This window comes from Camelina sativa, chromosome 8 (genome assembly GCF_030686135.1).
Source record: "Camelina sativa cultivar CO46 ecotype springtype chromosome 8, ASM3068613v1".
NCBI classification, from domain to species: Eukaryota; Viridiplantae; Streptophyta; class Magnoliopsida; order Brassicales; family Brassicaceae; genus Camelina; species Camelina sativa.
The window spans coordinates 964,195-988,563 of NC_141887.1; the positions used below are offsets into that span (position 1 = coordinate 964,195).

Genomic DNA, 24,369 nt, shown 5'->3' on the forward strand with positions numbered 1-24,369 from the left:
CTGTATCAGATTAAAAAGTTATTCACCTCTTTATAAATTGAGTCCCCACCCTTTGCCCCTAATTTTTCTGACATTTTTCTCTGTTACACGCTTTCCTTCTTTTTCCATTTTTATTATTTTTACGATTTGTGAATTTTTTTTGTCCGGCGATGGCGTCAACGTCGGGGGAAATGGAGCAATTGACATCAGGAGCGAGCAATCGGATAATTTTTATATTGAGAACGCTAAGGAAGTGTCTCGTCTTCGTTCTCTCTCTCGTTCTTTCTCTTCTCCTAGTTCTTCGTCTCCGTCCTCGTCGCCGTGTCTCGCCTCTTTCAACGCCGGAAGAGGAGGAGGAGGAAGGAGAGGAGGCTGATCCTGCTCCTTCGAGAAGATGGAGACGGAAGATGGCTTGGAAGCTGGAGGAGGAAGACACGGCTAGACGTCGTTCGTTAGCGGAAGGCGTTGAGATGGTCGGAGATGGAGAGATCTCTTGTCGTTGGAACAGCTCTTTGTTTTACGGCCGTCGTGGTAACGCTTTGTTCTCTCGGTCTTGGTTGCCTCTCTCCGGCGAACTTAGGTAATTAGCCTTGCATGCACAAAATTAGAATTCTCCGGTTAAGTTCTTCTTCTGGTACCGATTTTGACTTTTGAATTTTGAAATTTGTATTTGTGTTTTCAGAGGGATTTTGATTATTATCCATGGATTGAATGAACACAGGTGAAAAAATATATACTTTTTTTTTTCAATTTTAGTTCGTTTTATTAAATCTCTGTTCTTCGATCAATGAATCTCTCATTCTGTGAATTTTCTTAAAATGTGCAGTGGAAGATATTCTCAATTCGCTAAGCAGCTAAACTCTAGTCATTTAGGTGTATACGCTATGGACTGGATTGGTATGGACACGAGCTTGTTCTGTTTCTTTTTTTTCATTTTCATATTTTGTTCTGAAACTGTGGGTCTGAACAGGTCGCCATATGTTACTTTATTAGGTCACGGTGGGAGTGATGGTTTGCATGGCTATGTTCCTTCTCTTGATTATGTTGTTGCCGACACCGTAAGTTCACACATTCTTACAGACATTAGTTGTTTTTTTTTTTTTTTTTTTTTTTTTTTTTTTGCTTTTTGGTGATGAAACTAGAGTAATGTTCCATCTTGATTTAGTGATTTGGTGTCTTGATTTGAATTCTACAGGAAGCTTTCTTGGAAAAGATTAGGTCTGAGAACCCGGGGGTACCGTGTTTCCTCTTTGGTCACTCTACTGGTGGAGCTGTGGTTTTGAAGGTACTTTAATTTCGTACCTTTGAAGCTCTCTTCAAGATTTTTATTGTTTACAGTGTCCTGACTTTAAAGGTCTACCTTGTGTTAACACAGGCAGCTTCATCTCCCTCTATTGAAGATATGCTAGCTGGCATTGTCCTGACATCGCCTGCACTTCGTGTCAAACCCGCTCATCCCATTGTCGGGGTAAGTCAGTCTCCTTTGCTGTATTTAATTTAGATGCTTTGTCATACTCGGCTGGAGAATTTTGTGGGTGATCGTTAGATCATATGTTTCTTTGTAGGCAATAGCTCCAATCTTCTCATTGGTCGCCCCAAGGTTCCAATTCAAAGGAGCAAACAAGAGAGGCATTCCGGTCTCAAGAGACCCTGAAGCTCTCTTAGCCAAATACTCTGATCCGTTAGTCTACACGGGTCCAATAAGAGTCCGAACAGGCCATGAGATTCTTCGCATAACAGCTTACTTGACCCGGAACTTCAAGTCTATTACAGTGCCTTTCTTTGTTCTCCATGGTACAGAGGACAAAGTCACTGATCCACTAGCTTCACAAGATTTGTACAATCAGGCACCATCAGTTTTCAAAGACATCAAACTCTACGATGGTTTCTTACACGACCTTCTCTTTGAACCTGAGCGTGAGGATGTCGGTCGTGATATCATCGACTGGATGATGAAGCGGCTTGATGTTGTTAACGGATCATCCCCTGGCCTCTGGTAGAAGATCAAATGCGACATATCAGAGGTCTTCTTCTTCTCTAGGTGGTAGTTGCGATACAAATGGTGTGATTGTAAAATCAGAAGCCAAGTGTAGGAGATACATATACAATGGTTTTAATCTATGAATTGTTTGATTATTGAAAATTTTCGTATGAAGATAGATTTGTGAATGCATACATATTATATCATTGTTGATACTGTAACTGATACTTTATAGAAGAAAAAATATTTTGAGTGACAAAAAGGTTTATCCACAAAAATCCTCCTGAAGTTATCTGAATAAATGTCTGGTTCGGTTATCAGGCATTTCGGTTCGGTTACTTATTTATTATCAGTACAAATATTTAGAACCCATTAAAATTGAAAACAAACAAATACATAATTCATCGCTCAAATGATCAATAACAAGAAAACGATCAATTTTTTTGGTAAATCACAACAGCATTTTCCAGATCTTTGATTTGAAACACAGTGTCCAGTACGGTATCTACTCATTACACAGTCAATGTGGCATTTATAATCTTCATAGTACCATGTAGCACATTTAGCAATACAATTCCCTAGTCCTACACATACAACCACAACAAAAGTATTATTTTCAACACTACCTTTAGCATTCTGGTAGCTCTACAGACTACAGACTTTTGTTTTAAGATAGATTAGAAACAGTTGGACGTTATATAGTAGAAAGGGGGTGGATAATTGAAGCGAGGGAGCAAATAATATATATTCGATTCTATTTCGTTCTGTAATTATGTTTTAATAAAAGCAATAACGTAGAGTAGTAGTAAAATAACTTTATTTCGATGAATTTAATACCCATTACAATTGAGAACCAAAAACAGAAAATTTAATAAAAACATTATTCATGCTTAAATCACCAACTATAAGAAAATAATAGATTTTTAGTATTTAGTGCAACAACAATCGCCAGAGCTCTGATCTGGAACACAACTTCCATAATCGTATCCTTTCGTTACACAGTCATGGATGCATTGATTATCTTCATAATGTCCTGTAGCACACTTAGCAAAACAGTTCGGTGATCCTATTCCTACACATACAACCCACAAAATAATTATACTTTTATAGTATATGTTTAACATTTTGGTAGCTCTACACACTTAAAAAAAAACTATTTTACTTTAATATAGATTAGAAACATTTTATTTTAATGTAATTATGTTTTAGCAAATGCAATAACATATAGTAAAATAACTTTTATTTTGATGAATTTAGTACCCATTACAATTGAAAACCAAAAACAGAAAAGTTAATAAAAAATATATTTCATCGCTTAAATCACCAATTATAAGAAAATAATATGAATTTTATTTTCTAGTACAACAACATTTTCCAGATCTTTCATTTGGAACACAATGTCCAGTACGACATTCATAATCTCCATAATATACTATAACACACTTAGCAAAACAATTTGGTGGTCCTACACATACAACCCACAACAAAATTATAGTTTTATATATGTTTAGCATTTTGGTAGCTAGATATCTACAAAAAATTTTAAAAGAAAATCTTAAAACATGTACATATGATACCCATACGTATATATATATATATTGGCTATTCTCGATTCTATATTTTACATAAAAAAAATTAAAATTGCTACATAATATCCTATAATACACTTAGCAAAACAATTCGGAGGTCTTACACATACAACCCACAACATAATTATTTCTTTAATCATATGTTTAGCATATATATATATATATATATATATATAATGGTTGTTCTCGATTTTATATCATGAAAATAAAAAATCTTTAAAATTATCAAAAATAGTTACATAATAATATGATAGAAGATAATTCTTCTTGTAAGAAACATCATACCTGAATCGGCTAAAACATTGTTGTACGAAATTGTCAATATTATTACAAGAAAAAAGGTGATGGACATTTTTGTAATACTCATTATATGTATCTTTTAGTTTTATTTATGTTGAGAAGAAAAGATTTTTATAGCTTTAGTACCTCACAAAAGCTATATTTATATGATTTTTTTGTTGATTTTATTTTAATTTAATACCCCAAAATTTTATTTTGACCATAATGATCCTTTTAGATTTGCTACCAATAAAGTTTTGGAAATATATTATTTATTATTTACTGTCAAAAATATTTTTATAGAAAAGTATTTTAAGTCTCAATCTAATATAATAAAGTATTCTTCCATATCTAAGAAAATTCTAATGATTACCACATGAGGCTTGTATATCTGACATTTGTCATATTTTCTTCGTTTTTTCAATGCTAAACAATGTTAATGTGCTGTGGGTTATGTTTCACCAATATAATCCTGCATTTTTAATGTAGTGTGCATTTAATTTAATTACATGCACTCAATATAATTTTTTCTTATGGAATGTACTTAGTAAAATTATAAAATTATTAGGAGATGTCAAAGTTTTGCATATGATTGATGTTGAGTTTCATTCTCTTGATCACACGCTTGATATAATTAAGTAGGCTTCCATCTCTAAGGAAGCTACATATGATTGCCACGTGGCGCCTTTATATCTAACACATGTCATATTTTTCTTCTCTTTTTTTCTATACTAAACAAGGTTAATGGGCTGTGTGTTATGTTTGTAATAAGTGGTTAATGAGTCATCTTAATTCTTTGTATATGAAAGTAAGCCGAACAAATTTATCGTTTTCTGCAAATTTATCGATTTCTCCCCCAAAATAATAACAACAAAAGAATCTATAATAGATTTCTCTTCTAAAATTTGCTTTCAGAACTTGACATGTAAGACTTCTGGAGTTGACACATGTCCGTTAAAAAAACCTTAATCCTCGTTTTTGGCTCACTGAATTATTGCAATAACCAATTTTCACAAATAAGCAAAAACCAGATTCCACATATGGGTCACACTCATGCATGAAGTCCACATTCATATATGTTCATTTTCATTGTAATTTAAAACCATATATTATCTATGTGTATCTTACTTGACCCGAAATTGCAAGTCTATTACATTACCTTTCTTTGTTCTCCATTGTACAGCGGACAAAGTCACTGATCCACTAGCTTCACATGATTTGTATAATCAGGCACCATCAGTTTTCAAAGACATCAAACTCTATAATGGTTTCTTACACGACCTTCTCTTTGAACCTGAGCGTGAGGATGTCGGTCGTGATATCATCGACTGGATGATGAAGCGGCTTGATGATGTTAACGGATCAACCCCTGGCCTCTGGTAGAAGATCAAATGCGACATATCAAAGGTCTTCTTCTTCTCTAGGTGTTAGTTGCGATACAAATTGTGATTGTAAAATCAGAAGCCAAGAGATACATATATAATGGGTTTTAATAAATGAATTGTTTGATTATTGAAATTTTTCGTATTATAGGTGAAGATAGATTTGTGAATGCGTACTTCATAAGTATATACATTATCATTGTTGATACTTTAACTGATACTCTACAGAAGAAACAAAAAATCTCTGAGTGACAAGAAAAGGTTTATCCACAAAAATTCTACTGAAGTTATCCGAAATAAATGTTTAGCATTTCGGTTCAGTTACGTATTTATTATCAGTACATCATAGTACCCATTAAAATTGAAAAAGTTCAGTGCTTAAATCACAAACTATATCGTGGAGCAAATTTTAGTTTAAGAATAAAAAAAAAATTTTATGTCATCTCCTGTGCCCAATGAAGTTTGTGATTTTCTGTCTAGTTCATGAATCATGATGAACCAAACATAGATGCTATTTATTAAAAGAAAAAATTTATAGATGTTGATGTATTTAAAATGTATTAAGAAAAATTGTAGTTTTGAATATGAGGGAATCTAAACCCTTTTTTTTTTTGGGTCAACTTACTTTTCCAGTTCGCCCTAATTTCTCTCTCAGACACTATAATCGAGGAGCCGCTATCACTACCTTCCTCTAACGCCGGTAGATCTCCGGCTCGCCGGCGTCGGGATCTCTCAATCTCTCCACTTCTTTACTACTTCTTTTATTCTCTTAGTTTCATCTTTCAAGCTTTTTTCCCCTTTTGTTCCCCGACCAAACCTCGACACCCACCCTAGAACTAGACGAAAGCCTGATCTTGTTCCCCGACAAGATGATTTGGAGTCCGGCGAACCCCATCCTCATCTATTCTCGCCCAGCCTTACTGTCGACGGTACCAAAGTCTTTGTGCTTCTCTTTTCCCCAATCTGGATTGTGCTTCGCCATTGAAGTCTCCTCTTCCTCAACGGCACCTGTGTTGATGTTTGGCGAGGAATCTTCCAGTGTTGCGATTTTTCTCCGTTTTTGGACTCACGTCTCTAAGATCTATCACACTATGAGCTTGGCAGACCCATGTCAACTCCCCTGACCATCCCCAAAGTCTATTGGTTCTCTGCGGATGAGCTCAAGACTTGAACTTGGATTGCTAGCAGCCCAATTGGTCTTGCCCAACCTCCGAAATCCCAGGTCTACTCTATATATCCTTATGTTATCTAGTAAACATTTCTTTTGTTCGTTGGTTGAACTTGGTGTCCGAAGACTGCATCTGAGAATCCACTTACCTAGAATGGTTTGTAGTAACAAAGTGTATGGTAGATCCCTGGTCCTCGCTCAAGTTGTGACTTTGTTTGTTAACTGGAAGAACCAAACCCCTTTTATCCCTATGCTAACTAGCGTTTCTAGTTCTCAACATCATCCCATCAACCGCACCAGTTTGGTGTTAACAAGAACCCAACAGACCAAGCCTTATTCACATCTCTCATTGTCAAATCGGTTGCATGCTTTGTGTGGATTTCTTGATCTCTTTGGCAAAGGGACCCATATGAGAGAGAATCCACCTGTACTGCTACGGTTTGACATATCCTCATGGCTCAATTTGGTCTTTGCCTCCCTTGCTTGTGTTATTTGGGAAGTTCTGCTTCTCTATGGTTTATTGCCCTATACCTCAATGTTAGCATCCGAAAATCTTCAGCAAACCATTCTCAGCACCATCACCATCATCCGGGCTACAACCCACCGAATCCCTGCCATTGCATTGGTTCTTCTAGTGCTCCTCGCTCCGGTGAGACCTTTGGCTCTGATTCCTCTACCAACGTCACAATGTCTTATGACCGTGACCATCTTGTCTTCTGTCGAATTTTTTGATGTTGATCAGTCTAGCAACCGTGACCTCACATGTCTCAAGCCGTCTCTTAGCGTTTGTTTCATAGATTTCTCGGACTTTTGTTTGATTTTATCTATTTTTTTCTTATGGTTTTGGGGAAAACCTTTGTTTGTAACTTTTTAAACCTTTGGGATTTGCTTCTCTCCTTATGAAATTTTTCTATTTGATTGAATGGAAGCTTCAGTTTGTCCCAAAAAAAAAGAATATGAGGGAATCTAATATACTTTTCTATAGTGGATATCAAGTTTAAGTCTGCAACTTTATTGAAGAATTTAGTATAGCTGTAGACTGAATTTGGCGTCTTTAGTTTCTCTGCATAAGATTTACTTTGTTACCTTTAATTGTTCAAAAAAATAAAAGATGTACTTTGTTACAAATACAAATTTTATTCCTAACGTTAATTAATTTGGTTGTGTACACACAACAATTTAAGATAAACAAAAAAATGAGAAGATGGACAATATTACTTTTTTTTTTAATTACAATATTTGCTAAAAAAAAAAAAAATCAGCTTTTCATTCCTATGCCATTTTTTAAATAAATTTGGAGATCAGTAATGTACTGCATAAATAAAAAGTATAATAAAATTGTAACAGTTTCGAAAATTAATGTGAATTGCTTTTTAAATGACACTCAAATTAATTGAAAAAGGAAAAAACTGATTTATTTAGTTAAAAAGGAAAAAGAAATCATTCCCAATCCCACGGTAGAATTAAAAGTTCTCTCTTCAGTGTACGCAATAACTAAAACAGGAAAAATTGCTTATGCTTTCTTTGTCAAGTCATCATTGGCCTTAATAACTTGAAAAATATACGATTCCATGAGCTCAAAACTAAAAAAGAAGTCGCTTTATTTGTGCCGGAAGCAACTCGAATTCATTTTTTTTAAGTTGACAATAATAAACACCATAGTCAAATAACAAAAACATATAAAACCTAATGTAGCAAACAAACGAAACTTTCAAAGGTAAATTTTTTTAACTCATATATATTTTTACATAAATAATTTTTTTTGGACAAATTTCAAATAATATGTTAACAAAATGACTCAAATATCTTATTATATAAACCTTAGTTTTCAAAGTTAATAATTCATATAATCACGACACTTGTCAAGTATATCGATAATATTTTGATATGTGTGAAAAGAAATTTCATTTAATAATTATAAGAAATTAGAAAATCCTAAAATAAAAGAATAAAATTAATATTTTTGAAAGTATATAAAACCAAAAGTAATATATTATATCACGAATTCTAATAGGAAAGTTATCTATTAAATTAGTAATTTTTAATAGGAAAATATGTGCAATTAATAAGGAAAATATTTGCAATTTATTACAATTATTATCTTATTATATAAACTTTAGTTTTCAAAGTTAGTAATTCATATAATCGCGACATGTGTCAAGTATATTGATGATATTTTAATATGTGAAAAGAAAATTTATTTACTAATTTAGAAAAATTAAAAAAATCCTAATAAATAAAAGGATTACAATTAGGTGGAGGTATTGGTTTAGGATTTAGAAAAAAATTTAATGACTTTAAAAGTTAGGTAAAATATGTTGTTATTCAATCAAGACTTTTAAAAACTCTTTAAAAATTTGGTGTTATTGGTTGTGGATTTGTAAAAAGTTATTTAAAATATTGATAAATCTAGTGTTATTGGATTAAGAGTTTTATAAAGTCATTAAAAGTTTTATGTTATTCAAGTAAAACAAAAGAATCTTGGATTGTTAATGAATTCAAAATTTATGTTATTGGTTTAGGATTTTATATCATTTCCTTCATAACAAAAGTCATGAAAACTTTTTCATCAAATAGAAAGATTTTACAAGATTAGAAAAAACAAATCATCAAGATTTTAAAAAACTTCCTAAACAATCTCTTAGAATCCTTCATTTTTAACTTTCAATTTTCTATGATTCTAACAATCAGCAAGAACATAAAGTCATTAAAATTCTTTCTAAATCCTAAACCAATACCTCCCCCTTAATATTTTTGAAAGTACATAAACCAAAAAAAATATATTATATTACTAATTCTAATAGGAAAGTTATCTATTAAAATACTAATTTCAATAGGAAAATATGTGGAATTATTATTTATTATAATCATATAGTAAAAAAAAATTATACAGAAAAGTGATTAAAGTATGAAAATTTTTAATGTGTTAAAATTAGTGATTAACATAATGTAAGTATTTCCTCATTTCCATTTGGCACTCAGCTGTTATGTACTTACCTTTACATAAATAAATAATTTTTTCATAATAACGTCTTTGAATTTTTGATTAATTTAAAATAATGTTGAAAAAGTAGTGAAATCATTACTTATGAGATTACAAAATATGAAACAAATATATTTAAGATACTATTACTTTTTCAAATATGAGATAAAATTAGTTTTCAGTTTTTTTGAGAATTATGTTTTATTAATTTTTCGTTTTTATAAAATATTAAGTAAGGTACAAGAACTAAAAAGTAGGAAACGTAAATGAGGATAGTTTTGTTAGACCTTACCGAAAAAACTAAAGTTAGTAATTATAAGGGTTTGTTGAAAAAACTAAAAACGATTAACATTGTGTTAAACAATTATGATTGCATTTTCAAACAAAATTTTAAAGTAGTAGAATTCTACTAAAAAACAAGTACAACTAAAACGATAACAAAAACAAAACGAAGAATACATAAGACTAAGAGAGCAGGCTTACTTTTATGATGAAGATGAACGATGATGGTTTGTATATTTATTCAGTTTTTTTTTTGTTTAAGTTGAATGAAATTTGATTAAAATCAACCGTCTATACAAGAACTAAAAAGTAGGAAACGTAAATGAGGATACTTTTGTTAGACCTTACAGAAAAAACTAAAGTTAGTATATAAGGGTTTGTTGAACATATCTATTATTAAAAATAGTGCTTTGATATTTTTCCAAAACATGATGCCGTAGGCGGGAGTTTATTTTTTTAAAGCACGAGGCACGGCCCTTGCTACTAAAATACTACCTCCCTTGCTACTAAAATACTACCTCCATTTCAATATATATGATGTTTAAGGTAATGCAGACATATTAAAATAATTTATTTTTCTTTTAAAAAGTATCATATATATTTAAATTAAAAAAAAGATTCAACCAATTATAAAAAATACTGCATAAATAATGATTAGAGATGATTAAATCTATATTAAAATTTGCATGGAAAATTACAAAACATCTTATATTTTGAAATAAAAAAGAGAGCCCAAAACATCTTATATATTGAAACGGAGGGAGTACTAATCAAGACCATAAACAAATATAATATAGATACCATTTAAAATAATTAAATTCCTTGGAACATTTTATTATTCGGTTTTATCTTTTTAATATAAATTAGAATCATATTGAAATTGAGCGAGCCTTCGCCATTTACGTACATACATGAACTCAATAAATAAACCAAGATCTAATCTATTTTGAGATATAATATTGAATCATATATATCTTCTAAACGATTAAAAAAAATGACAATTTTCAGTAATTTGAAGAATAGTGTATGTATTGAATCATATATATCTTGAAAATTATATATATTTTTTATAATGTCAAGGTTTAACAATTAAGGGAGAATAAAAGTAGACTATATATCTATCATAATAGTTTCATATGAAGTAAAATTATTTTGAAACTATCAAAAGAAAAAGGGAAGCTCACTAGCTCAATAAAAGTTAGAACAAACCCAATGGGGCCAATGCCATTTAAATACAAGCACGCAAGGGTTTGGTGTCGTTGAAGTAAATCCTTTTATATATTTGTTCGCTTAGGTTTCTTATTTGGGATCGTCAATCGATTGATGAGATGAGGCGGAAAAAAAAACTCATTACAGGGGATATTATAATTGAAACTAATTAAGAAGATATTTTATTTACACAGTAGATTCTCTTTTTCTTTTTTTTTACGATCAGTAGATTCTCTTTTTCTTGTTGTAAATTAAATCGCGTTGTACATATTTTTTTTTATCTTATGAAATCATTTATTTATCAATATATGTATATTGTCTTTACAAAAGCAAAACCTAGGCACGCCTACTACTCACTCATTGGCCCTAAAAGGACTGTAACCCTAAATTTCACGTAGAGAATCTTACGTTCGAACTGGAAAATGAGATAGTGATCACGAAAGGAATTAACAGAGAAGAATGGAGAGAGATAGACACATCGTTTTCCTCACCAGCTGGGTTTCTTCTATAGTTACCCAACTGAGAACAAAAAAATACTCATAATCGAATAAATCGATATGAGGATTATAGATTCACCAAAGCTTCTTTTACCTGCACTCACGTCCCCTGCTACTGCTCTCTCTCTTTCTTCCCTCAGTCATACCTAAAACGAAAACAAAACAAACAAACCAAATAAAGTTGAGAGATTCTCAAAAATAGCACCAAAATAAGTTTTTTTTTCCAAAGTTCGCACAATATCTATAAAATTCCAAAAATATCACTAATGAATTTTGTAAAATTAAATTATAAATTCAAAATACTAAACTTTACCGCTCAAAATTATATCCTAAATATGAAATTGAAAAACACAAACCTAAAAAAAAAATCTAAAAATTAATTTTAAATATTTTAATGTGTTAAATAGTGCTATATTTGGAAATTTATGAAATGTATATTATAGTTGTACATAAAACTTGTATTAATGCTATTTTAGAGTATTTCTCAATAAAGTTTGTGCAAATGGCGAAATGAGATTGTTGTAGAGAGATTCGTGAGAGAGAGACGATCTGATAAGTTTAAGGATTCTTGAAAGAAGCTTCTTCGATTTATCCCCGCTTGTCTTCTCTTTTTCTCTGTTGATCTTCCCTCTTCTTCAGCTTGACCAGGTTCGTTTTTTTTTCTCCCACATTTTGCTTGATTTTGGAAACTTTGTCTTCAGTTCCAAGTTCATATTCTCCGGATTCAAAATCTTGATTTGCATTTCACTTGGATAAATACTCTGTCCTTTTGTGAACCACCCCTTTTTTCCGATTAATACTTTTGTTAAAAATTGGATTCAGACAGCTCAAGCTTGAATTCTTTATTTCTCAAAGGAAAATTTCATGCAATAGATTTTGAGCTACAAATTTTAATTTTAATTTTAACAGTGTGTCATTGGTGACAATGGAATCAGGAATGTATTTGCGTAGATGTTTGTGGTGGGTGTTCTTTATTCGTGCATCGCTACTCCGGGAGTATCACCACATAAGGTATTGAAAACTGATAGAATATGAATACTGTAATATTCCAATTATGTCCTATGTAAACCTAATACATTTGTATATATACTCTTGAATCAATACAATACAAGGTGAGGTGAATTACCAAGTTACATGGTATGAGAGCCACCCTAAAAAAAAAAAAACCCTATTTTTTTTAAACTGTCGCCTCCCTCCTTTCCTCTGCTCCTACGCTCTGTTTCTCCTCTTTGTATCTTCTTCAATTCTCGTCACTCTCCTCTTGTTTCTTGTTCACCTTATCAATGGCTCAACCGGCAGAGAAAGCTTTTGGTGTGACACACATCAAGTCTTACATTCCTTTGGTCCTTGATATGCAGAAGATGAACTATGATGCGTGGCGTGAACTATTTGAGACTCACTGTCTCAGCTTCAGTGTTTCTGGTCATCTCGATGGAACCTCGGTGCCTGCAACTCCTCAAGACACGGCCTGGAAAGAGTGTGACGGTCTAGTCAAAATGTGGATCTATGGAACGATCTCTCCTTCTATTCTCGACACGGTCCTCAAATCACGTTGCACTGCTCGTGAGCTTTGGGTCACTATCGAAAACCTGTTCCGTGATAATAAGGAGGCCCGAGCAATTCAACTAGAGAACAAGCTGCGATCCTTCACGATTGGTGATCTTTCTGTTCATGACTATTGTCAAAAACTCAAGTCAATATCTGATTTGCTTGCTAATGTCGACTCTCCTATCACTGAGCGCTCGTTGGTGATACATATGCTGAATGGGCTTTCTGACAAATTTGATAACATTCACAATGTCATCAAACACAAGTCACCATTCCCCTCGTTTGGTGCTGCTCGATCGATGCTGCTTCTGGAGGAAGAGCGTCTCAACAAACCCTCCAAACAGGTAACTTCTGCTCCTCTTGGTACCTCTACACCTCATCTGCTGTACACCGACGCAGGTCCATCAACGCCTCCGTCATCTCATGCGACCAACAATCGCAATTCATCTCCGCAACACTTTCCTCCTCAAACCAACCGTGGACATCAAAACAGAGGATGTGGTCGTGGTTGCAACAACGGTTACCGTGGACGTGGTCGACACAACAATCACCACAACATTACCAACTCATGGATGCCGCAACAACCATCGTACTGGCCAGCTCCACCCCACCAGCAACCGTGGCCTCAACAACAGTGGCGTCCATCTCCAATGGCGTATCATGTTTCCACTACTCTGCCTCACAACAATGGTATTCCGGGGCGTATCCTTCCTCGGTGCCAACTGGACCTCCGATGCCAACTGCAATTCTGCCAAACATTGCTCAAGCCTTCGGCACCATGACGCTGCAGAACCCGCAGGATTTCAATTAGTATATGGATACCGGCGCCACAGCACACATCACGTCGGAACCAGGTACTTTACGTTCAGTTTTCAATTCGAGTACCATTCCCTCGGTCACTGTTGGTAATGGATCTTCTCTTCCCACCACCTCCATAGGCTACCTTTATCTTCCTTCTAAGACTAGACATCTCCACCTTAACAATGTCCTTGTTTGCCCCTCTATTTTTAAAAACTTTGTCTCTGTTCGTTAGTTTACCACCGATAATTGGGTTTTCATTGAATTTGATCCCTTTGGTTTTCTTGTTAAGGACTTGAGCACACGGACTCCTCTTCTCCGATGTGACAGCTCGGGCTCCCTATACTCCATCAACAACTCGTCCACTCCACCTCTTTCCTCTCCTCAAACGTTCTTGTCTTCCTCTGTCAACTCCACCGTGTGGCACCGTCATCTCGGCCACCCGGGAAACTCCGTTTTCAATTCTCTTATTTCTAATGGTTTAATAAATTGCTCAAAACCAGATTCTTCTCTTTGTCATGCTTGTCAACTTGGGAAACACGTTAGACTTCCATTTGATAATTCTGTTTCAATTATTTCTGAACCATTTCAAATAATTCATTCTGATGTCTGGACCTCTCCAGTTTCCAGCATCAGTGGGATCAAATACTATGTTGTTTTTCTAGATCATTATAGTCATTTTGTTTGGGTATATCCTCTTAAACGAAAATCTGAAGTGTTTTCCTCTTTCTTACACTTCTCGGCTTATGTCAATAATCAATTTGGTCGTACAATAAAGGTCCTCCAATGTGATAATGGTGGGGAGTACAACAATCGGCTTTTTCTTGCTCACCTTGCCTCACACGGAATCACCTCATGTTTCTCTTGTCCCCACACATCACAGCAAAATGGGAAAGCCGAACGCACTCTACGTACTTTAAACAATTTTGTACGTTCTCTCCTGTTTTAAGCACACATGCCCACATCTTATTGGGTAGAAGCTTTGAACATGGCCACTCATCTCTTTAACATTCTTCCATCTCAAGCCATTCATAATGAGATACCATTTACAAAACTCTACCAACAACCAGTCTCTTACGACCATCTTCATGTTTTCGGATGTTTGTGCTATCCAAACCTCTTAGCTACCACCCCACACAAACTAACGGCAAGATCAACCGCATGTGTCTTTCTGGGTTTTCCTTCCTTGCACCGTGGGTATCGCTGTCTTGATCTTACCACTAGAAAAATCATCATCTCTCGTCATGTCACATTTGACGAATCCACTTTCCCGTTTCACACTCTCGCTCCACCTCCACTACCTCTTACCAATATTGATCCACTACCTCCTGTCTCTCCCTTACTCCGTCAAACACCATCACAACCTCCGGCTGCGACACCGGTGCTGCAACCAACAAACACTGACCCTCCGCCACCAGTTCCTGTTGTGGTTCCACCTCCTGCCCATAAAATGGTAACCCGTAGCAAAAGTGGTATTACCAAACCACGCCAGCCTCTATCGCTTCTCACTCAAAAAATCTCTCCTATACCTTCTTCTCACCTCAAAGCTCTAGAAGATCCTAACTGGCATGGTGCAATGGATGAGGAATATGGTGCTCAAATTAAAAAGCGAACTTGGTCTTTGGTTCCCCGTCCCAAATTTGTTAATATTGTTCGTTCTATGTGGGTATTTACACACAAACATGATGAAGATGGAAACCTCACTCGCTACAAGGCACGTTTGGTGGCTAATGGTAAGTCTCAAGAGGTTGGTATTGACTGTGATGAAACGTTTAGTCCGGTAGTAAAATCAGCAACGATCCGCATGGTGCTCGACCTCGCTCTCTCCCGCAATTGGTCCATTCATCAATTGGACGTCAAAAATGCTTTTTTAAATGGTGAACTTGATGAAACTGTGTACATGCACCAACCACCGGGGTTTCGAGATCCGTCCAAGCCAGACCACGTTTGCCTGCTTCACAAATCCATTTATGGACTCAAACAAGCACCGCGAATGTGGAATCAACGGTTTGCATCATATGCTTGTCGAGTTGGTTTCAAGCAGAGCAAATGTGATTCCTCTCTTTTCACTTACAACACCTCCCAAGGCAGGGCTTATCTCCTTCTATATGTTGATGATATCTTGCTCACCGCGTCGTCCACCCCTCTCCGCGATGCCATCATTGCTTCTCTCCACAGTGAGTTCACCATGACCGACCTTGGTCCGACAAAGTATTTCCTTGGCATTTCCATCAAGCGGAACTCTGCGGGTCTCTTCCTTGACCAATGACAATATGCATCGGAAATAATCTTACGGGCCAACATGGACAAGTGCAACCCATGTACAACACCAGCGGATCCTCGCACAAAACTCTCCGCTGCTGACAGTCCTGCATTCTCTGATCCTACACTCTATCGCAGCTTAGCAGGTGCTCTTCAATACCTCACTTTCACTCGCCCAGACATTGCATATGCTGTTCAGCAGGTGTGCTTGTATATGCATGATCCACGAGACTCACACTTTACTGCACTCAAACGCATCATTCGGTATGTTAAAGGCACACTTCAGCATGGCTTGCAGCTCACGTCAACGAAAACCTCCTCGTTAACGGCTTACACCGATGCTGACTGGGCGGGTTGTCCCTCGATGCGACGCTCCACCTCTGGCTACTGCATTTTTCATGGTGACAATCTCATCTCATGGTCTTCCAAACGGCAACACACAGTTTCAAGATCAAGTGCCGAAGCAGAGTATAGAGGTGTGGCCAATGTGGTTGCTGAAACGGTGTGGCTACGCAACTTACTCCTTGAGCTTCATTGTCCCCTCACCACTGCCACACTTGTCTACTGCGACAATGTCAGCGTTGTCTACCTCTCCTCCAACCCGGTGCAATATCAACGTACGAAGCATGTGGAGATCGATATCCACTTTGTACGTGAGCGGATAGCTCTCGGTCACATCCGTGTTCTACACATACCTTCGTCAAGCCAATATGCAGACATCTTCACAAAGGGTCTTCACACACCTCTATTCATGGAGTTCAAGTCCAGTCTCGGCGTCATGAACAATCCGGCTTCGACTGCGGGGGAGTGATAGAATATGAATACTGTAATATTCCAATTATGTCCCTATGTAAACCTAATACACTTGTATATATACTCTTGAATCAATACAATACAAGGTGAGGTGAATTACCAAGTTACACAAACACTCATTATCTGATGAAGTGACTTCTTTTATTTTTTCTGAATCTCGTTTATTTGTTTTTGAAATTTATTTTGAACAGATGACTTCCCATGGTGATATCGTCGAATGCATCGATAAAATAAGACAACCAGCATTTGTTTTTAGAGATATCATAAAGACTCAGTCATAGACTGTTTATATAACGCATTGTTTTGTGTCTTCTCTACTTGTGTTTCTTCTTTTTTCAACTAAGAAAAAAAAAACTCATAATCTAAAAAGGGATATAGTTGTACATAAAAACATAAATATAAAATTACGTTTTTATCATTTTGTAAATTTTTCTTAATTGTTTCTTATGTTTCGCTTAAGTTTTGCTCATAATTTTTTTTTACCATATATTTTATTTTAAATTAGACAATCATACCATAATCTTCATAGTATACTATAGCACACTTAGCAAAACATCTCTTGTTCCTACACAAACAATCCACAACAAAGTTATATTTTAATATTATATTTAGCATTTTGGTAGCTCTACATATAATTGGTCTTAAAGTGATCAAAGATAGTTACATAGTTATAAGATATAATAGAATTCTTCTTGCAAGAAAACATCATACCTATGGCGGCTAAAACATTGTTGTCAGATAGCGTAATTGTCGATATTATTACAAGAAAAATTAAGGTGACTAGATTTTTTCAGATTTGTTACCAAGAAATTTTTGGAAATATATAATATATGGTTGACAATCCTTTTATAGGAAAATATTTCTGGTCTCAATATTTTATAACTCTTGGTAATCATTTAAAGTTGAAAAATTATGCATTAAATGTTAAAATAAAATTGAAAAAATATTATCAAGAATTGTTTAAAGGTAAATCAAGAATTTCAAGTCGTTCGGGGTTATTCTTGAATTAAACATAATTAACCGACATACTATCTCATTTACTCCTACTATTTAGGGGGTGGTATTGGTTTGAGATTTTAAGGGGGAGGTATTGGTTTAGGATTTAGAAAGAATTTTAATGACTTTAAAAATTAGGTAAAACTCTTTAATCAAGACTTTATTCAATCAAGACTTTTAAAAACTCTTTAACAATTTGGTATTATTGGTTGTGGATTTGTAAAAAGTTATCTAAAATCTTGATAAATCTAGTGTTATTGGATTAAGAGTTTTATAAAGTCATTAAAAGTTTTATGTTATTCAAGTAAAACAAAAGAATCTTGGATTGTTAATGAATTCAAATTTTATGTTATTGGTTTAGGATTTTATATCATTTCCTTCATAACAAAAGTCATGAAAACTCTTTCATCAAATAGAAAGATTTTACGAGATTAGAAAAAACAAATCATCAAGATTTTAAAAAACTTCCTAAACAATCTCTTAGAATCCTTCATTTTTAACTTTCAATTTTCTATGATTCTAACATGGAAAGTATAAAATTGAGTATTTAAGTGATTGTTTAGAAAGTTGTTTAAAATCTTGCTGATTTGTTTTTCCTAATCTTGTAAAATCACTCATAAAATATTGTAAAATCTTTCTCAAAAAATATTGCACAATATTCTTTTGATTCAACGCTTCTGTGAAAGAAAAAAAAAATCTCTTGCTTATCTCATATTTCATATTTTGTTGATGCGTTTGTGTTCTCTTCAGCGACGCGACGAGTGCGTTGGCTCCACTTCTTGTTACAGAAGTGATGATACAAAATTTTATACAAAAAAGGATGTCATGATCTAATATACTCGGAGTGTGACGTAAACAAACATGCACACACATAGAGAAGAAAGAGAGATAAAGAAAGAAGAGAGAGAGAGTCGAAGTGAAAGTTGAGAGAATGAGAGAGAGAGAGAGATGAGAAAATAATATACATTGACTTCTCTGTTTCATGAGGATGCACATGCTCTTCTCTCTCTTTTAGAAGCTTTTGTTTTTATTTGTATTTTTAGTGCTCCTTGTTTACATATGTTTGCTCTCTACAAGATAACTAGTAAAATATATCTTCTTTCACAATTAACATTCATAATTCACAATCATAAGTACATGTTTGCTCTTTGTCTATCATAATTCACGTGTTGGCTGCGAAGGTACTGACTCTATCGCCGGAGTAATCAACGAAGAAGAAGGAGGAGGAGGCTTGTAGGGTAACGACGACATGACAGGTTTGGGTCGGAGCGAAAGCCGGTGGTTTGCGAAGCGTAGGTGGAGCCATTTTGGTATTCCTTGACCAGACGGAGGAGGAGTTTCCGCTGGGTTTCTCATCATCGGACGGTGGTGGAAGGTCACCGTATAATCCACCAAGCACTTTTTTTCGTCAGACGGTGGTGGAAGGTCACCGTATAATACATCATCGGACAATGGTGGAAGGTCACCGCTGGGTTTCTCATCTTTTCTTAGGTATATGAGTTTGATTTGCGACGTCTTCGGTTTTTCTTCTCTGCCTCCCAAAAAGTCATGGACTATGATTCACAAATCTCTCTATTTGATGAGAGAGTTTTTATGACCTTTTTATGAAGAAAATAATATAAAATCTTAAACCAATAACATAATATTTGAATTCATTAACAATCCAAGATTCTTTTGTTTTATTTGAATAACATAAAACTTTTAATGACTTTATAAAATTCTTAATCCAATAACAATAGATTTATCAAGATTTTAGATTACTTTTTATAAATCCACAACTAATAACACCAAATTTTAAAAGAGTTTTAAAAAGTCTTGATTGAATAACAACATATTTTACGTAACTTTTAAAGTCATTAAAATTTTTTCTAAATCCTAAACCAATACCCCTCTTATATTTTATACTAATCGATGATATGAAAAATAGGACATGTATATTTAGTCAAATGGTTAAACGGTCTATCTCTGCCACTTTACTAGTCGAAATTCGATTATGCTAAGCCATTTTATCCCACATAATAGAAATTAGCTATGAGTCCGCATCGGATCTTGCATATTTAAAACAATGAAGATCATATAATAGATGTAAGATTAATACAATTGCATAAAAGATAAGAATGCGTCAAAATCGAACTAATCATATTAACAACTATCATACAATTCTTTAGGTAACGAAATCAAATGATACGATAATATTAATATGAATCAGTTTCTCAAAAGGAGGTTAGGAGACGAGTCTCGAGTAAATTAATTAAAATTTTAAATGTTCCTAAGTAACGGACCTTTTAATTCTTTCTATCCAACTCATCAACCAGTTCCCGTCCACGACTTGACCGCTCAACTAGACAACAACATTATACTACATAATCTCGTCGGGTCAACCAATGAAATATTTCCATGTTTGGTTCCATAACGTTGCATTAGGTGACGGTGTGAGGGAGTGATGGTTTGCATGGTTATGTTTGTTGGATATGGGATTTGCCCAAACATTTGGTGATGTCCAAACAGAAGATCCATAAGATTTTAAGGGCTTAAAGTCATAAATTCAGCCTATTATTAGGGGCAAAATCGTCATTTGCACAAAAACAGAAGAAATGAAGGTCAGAAGCCTACTATAAATACCAAGGTGTCACTATCATGCAACCGCAAGTTGAAGTCATATTACTCGCATTTAGCATTTTCGTGTTGTCTCACTGTAAATTCACGATCTTACAAATATAAGTTGTTTTGTTTTTTTGTGATGAAACTAGAGAAATGTTACATATTTAAAGTTGTTGGTTTAGGGATTTGGTGTCTTAATTTGAAATATAAAGGAAGCTTATTTGGAAAAGATTAGGTCTTAGAACCTGTGGGTTCCCTTTACTGGTGGAGCTGTGGTTTTGAAGGTACCTAATTTGGTACATTTGAAGCTCCCTTCAATATTTTATTGTTTGCAAACTAATGTCCTGACTTATGGGTCTACCTTTTGTTCATATAGGCAGCTTCATCTGCCTCTATTGAAGATAAGTTAGCTGGCATTGTCCTAACATCACCTGCACTTCGTGTCAAACCCGCTCATCCCTTTGCCAGGGTAAGTCGTCTCCTTTGCAGTATTCAAATTAGATGCTTTCTCATTCTCGGCTGGAGCATTTTGTGCGTGATCATTAATTAACTCATATGTCTCGTTGTAGGCAATAGCTCTAATCTTCTCACTGGTCGCCCCAAGGTTACAATCAAAGGATCTAACAAGAGAGGCATTCCGGTCTCAAGAGACCCTGAATCTTTCTTAGCAAAGTACTGGATCCGCTAGTCTACACGGTCCAATATGAGTCCGAACAGGCCATGAGATTCTTCGCATAACAGCTTACTTGACCCGGAACTTCATGTCTATTATAGTGCCTTTCTTTGTTCACCATGGTAGAGAGGAAAAAGTCACTGATCCACTAGTTTCACATGATCTGTATAATCAGGCACCATCTGTTCTCAAAGACATCAAACTCTATAATGGTTTCTTACACGCTTGAACCTGAGCGTGAGGATGTCGATCGTGATATCATGGATTGGATGATGAAGCGGCTTGACGATGTCAACGGATCAGCCCCTGGCCGCAGGTAGAAGATCAAATGCGACATATCGAAGGCCTTCTTCTTCCTTAGAGGTAGTTGTTGTGATACTGATACAAATGGTGTGATTGTAAAATCAGAAGCCAAGTGTAGGAGACACATATAATGGTCTAATGGGTTTAATCTATGATTGTTTGATTATTGAAAATTTTCGTATCATAGATGAAGACAGATTTGTGAATGCATACTTAATGAAGTATATAATATTATTGTTTATACTTTTTTTTGATAGGATAATATTATTGTTTATACTTTAAAGAAGAAAAAAATGTTTTGAGTGACAAAAATGGTTTATCCACAAAAATCCTACTGAAGTTAGTTATCCGAATAAATGTTTGGTTCGGTTATCAGGCATTTCGGTTCGGGTAATCAGGCATTTCGGTTTGGTTATGTAATTAGTATCAGTACAAATATTACTTTTAGTAGATAGTGTTATAGATAGATAAAAGAGGAGGAAGATATTAGTGTCTTATTCCAATGAATGAAAGATCTTTTATATAGGAGTACAAAGAAAGGGTTTTGCTTGATGACAAAGTAAACCTAGTTTATAAGTAATTCTAGAGACTTCTAGAAGATGGGCCTTATAATGGGCATCCATCTATTATTCATAACACTCCCCCTTGGATGTATATTATAATAATCTAACTCAGAATGCACCGGAAATGCTGTCTCGTTAAAAACCTTACCATGAAAACCCAATGGGAAAAACCATGGTTAAGGGAAAAAGAGTGCAGCGTGCAACTACTCCCCCTGATGAGTACACATGTTGAGATTTTTGAGACGACGTAATCCGAGATGATAAACCAACTTCTTGAAAGTAGCAGTAGGTAGCGCCTTGGTAAATAAGTCCGCCAAATTTTCACTCGAACGAATCTTTCAAACGCTTACATCTACATATTTCTGCAGGTCGTGTGTGTAAAAGAACTTTGGTAGAATATGCTTTGTTCTATCGTCTTTGATGTATCCGTCTTTAAGTTGTGCGATGCATGCAGCATTGTCTTCATACATGATTGTTGGAGCATCTTTCCCTGCACATATACCACAATCTTCTCGAATATGATGAATTATGGATCTTAACCATACACACTCGCGACTAGCTTCATGAATGGCTAAAATTTCTGCGTGATTATAAGAAGTGGCTGTAATAGTTTGCTTCATAGAACGCCAGGAAATAGCAGTACCTCCGCATGTGAATACATATCCTGTTTGCAATCTACCAGTATGGGGATCAGATAAGTATCATGTATTTGCATACCCAATTAAATCTTTCTTGGATAAATTGGAAAAGAATAAACTCACGTCTTTCGTACCTTGAAGGTAACGAAGTATATGTTTAATCCCATTCCAGTGCCTTCGAGTTGGGCATGAGCTAAATCTTGCTAATAAATTCACCGCAAATGATATATCAGGTCTTGTATGACTAGCGAGGTACATTAATGCCCCTATTGCACTTAAGTATGGTGCTTCAGGACCAAAAACTTCTTCATCATTTTTCCGAGGGCGGAATGGATCCTTTTCCACATCAAGTGTTCTTAGAACCATTGTACTACTTAAGGGGTGTGCTCCATCCATATAGAACCTTTTAAGCACATTTTCTGTGTATGTCTCTTGATGCACCAAAATACCATTTTTTAGATGTTCAATTTGTAGTCCCAAACAAAATTTTGTTTTCCCGAGATCTTTCATCTCAAATTCTCTCTTCAAATATTCTACTGTGAAAGAAATCTCTGCAGGAGTTCCCATGATATTTAAATCATCGACATATACTGCGATTATAACAAATCCTTTCTTAAATCTCCTTATAAATATGCATGGACTAACAGGGTCATTCTTGTAGCCTACTTTTAGTAAGTACTCACTAAGGCGATTATACCACATACACCCTAGCTGTTTTAATCCATAAAGAGATCGATTTAATTTTATGCAGTATTGATCTCGAGAATCAGGTTTCACTGCTTCAGGCAGTTTAAATCCTTCTGGTACTTTCATATAAATATCATTTTCCAATGGTCCAGATAAATAGGCTGTGACTAAATCCATTAAATGTAAATCAAGTCCTTCTTTTATTGTCAGACTAATGAGGAACCTGAAAGTAGTTGCATCCACCACAGGAGAGTATGTCTCTTCATAATCAATTCCAGGTCTTTTTGAAAAACCTTGTGCAACTAAACGTTCTTTATACCTCACAATTTTACCACTTTCATTCCTCTTTCGTACAAAAACCCATTTATGTCCCACTGGTTTTACCCCTTTAGGTTTACAGACTACTGGTCCAAAAACTTCTCTCTTTGCAAGAGATTTTAATTCTGCATTTATTGCTTCATTCCATTTTGGCCAATCACTTCTTTGTGTACACTCTTCAATATATGTTGGTTCATGATCCTCATCCATAACATCAACTGCTACATTGTATGCAAACATATCATCGACGTTGATTTGCTTTCGGTTCCATTTTATTCCAGACAAGACATAATTAATTGAGATCTCTTCATTATCAGGTACCTGAATTTCTTTCTTTGTCATGTCTGTCTCTTCCAGAAATTTTCTTTTCATAATTATATCGTTTGTTTCACCATTGCTAATTTATGCTCCTTTTCTTTTCCGAGGATTTTTATCTTTGGAACCAACGGGTCTACCACGTTTCAAACGTATCTTAGACTAACTAGCAGTTTGATTTTGTCCTTCGTGGATATTTATTCTTATTGGAGCATTTACAGCTGGTATATATGATTTGGTTACACTTTTTGGGTCAGCAAACGTGTCTGTCAATTGATTTGCTAAACTCTGTAAATGAATTATCTTTTGGACTTCTAATTCACATTCTTTAGTCCGAGGATCAAGATAAGCCATTGACAATTGATTCCAATTTATATCTTTATCCAGCTGTTTATTTTCTCTCCCTAATGTTGGGAAAACAGACTCATTAAAATGACAGTCTACGAATCTAGCCTTGAATAAATTCCCTGTGGATGGCTCAAGATACTTTATTATTGATAAAGAA

General features: G+C 34.8%; 2 protein-coding genes and 1 long non-coding RNA gene across 3 annotated transcripts; all 3 read left to right on the forward strand.

Annotated features, from left to right (window-relative positions):
• The first annotated feature begins 9 nt into the window (after positions 1-9).
• LOC104705433 (uncharacterized) lies at positions 10-2,222 on the forward strand. The gene is made up of 7 exons (XM_010421440.2): positions 10-559; positions 662-700; positions 806-876; positions 973-1,037; positions 1,175-1,264; positions 1,355-1,447; positions 1,545-2,222. The coding sequence occupies exons 1-7, from the start codon at positions 150-152 to the stop codon at positions 1,977-1,979; spliced, it is 1,203 nt and encodes a 400-aa protein (XP_010419742.2). The 5' UTR covers positions 10-149; the 3' UTR covers positions 1,980-2,222.
• A 10,410-nt stretch (positions 2,223-12,632) lies between these two features.
• LOC147939573 (uncharacterized) lies at positions 12,633-13,679 on the forward strand. The gene has a single exon (XM_087463022.1). The coding sequence runs from the start codon at positions 12,633-12,635 to the stop codon at positions 13,677-13,679; it is 1,047 nt and encodes a 348-aa protein (XP_087319148.1).
• Positions 13,680-20,522: 6,843 nt separating this feature from the next.
• Positions 20,523-21,593, forward strand: LOC147939574 (uncharacterized). Its single transcript, XR_015563309.1, has 3 exons — positions 20,523-20,651; positions 20,744-20,836; positions 20,937-21,593. It is a non-coding gene; the product is annotated as an uncharacterized LOC147939574 (long non-coding RNA).
• Positions 21,594-24,369: the final 2,776 nt, after the last annotated feature.

Coding starts and splice junctions, on each gene's coding strand:
- LOC104705433 (XM_010421440.2), top strand. CDS start 150: ATGGCGTCAACGTCGGGGGAAATGGAGCAATTGACATCAGGAGCGAGC. Junction 701..805: donor CATGGATTGAATGAACACAG/GTGAAAAAATAT, acceptor TAAAATGTGCAG/TGGAAGATATTCTCAATTCG. Junction 1,038..1,174: donor ATTATGTTGTTGCCGACACC/GTAAGTTCACAC, acceptor TGAATTCTACAG/GAAGCTTTCTTGGAAAAGAT.
- LOC147939573 (XM_087463022.1), top strand. CDS start 12,633: ATGGCTCAACCGGCAGAGAAAGCTTTTGGTGTGACACACATCAAGTCT.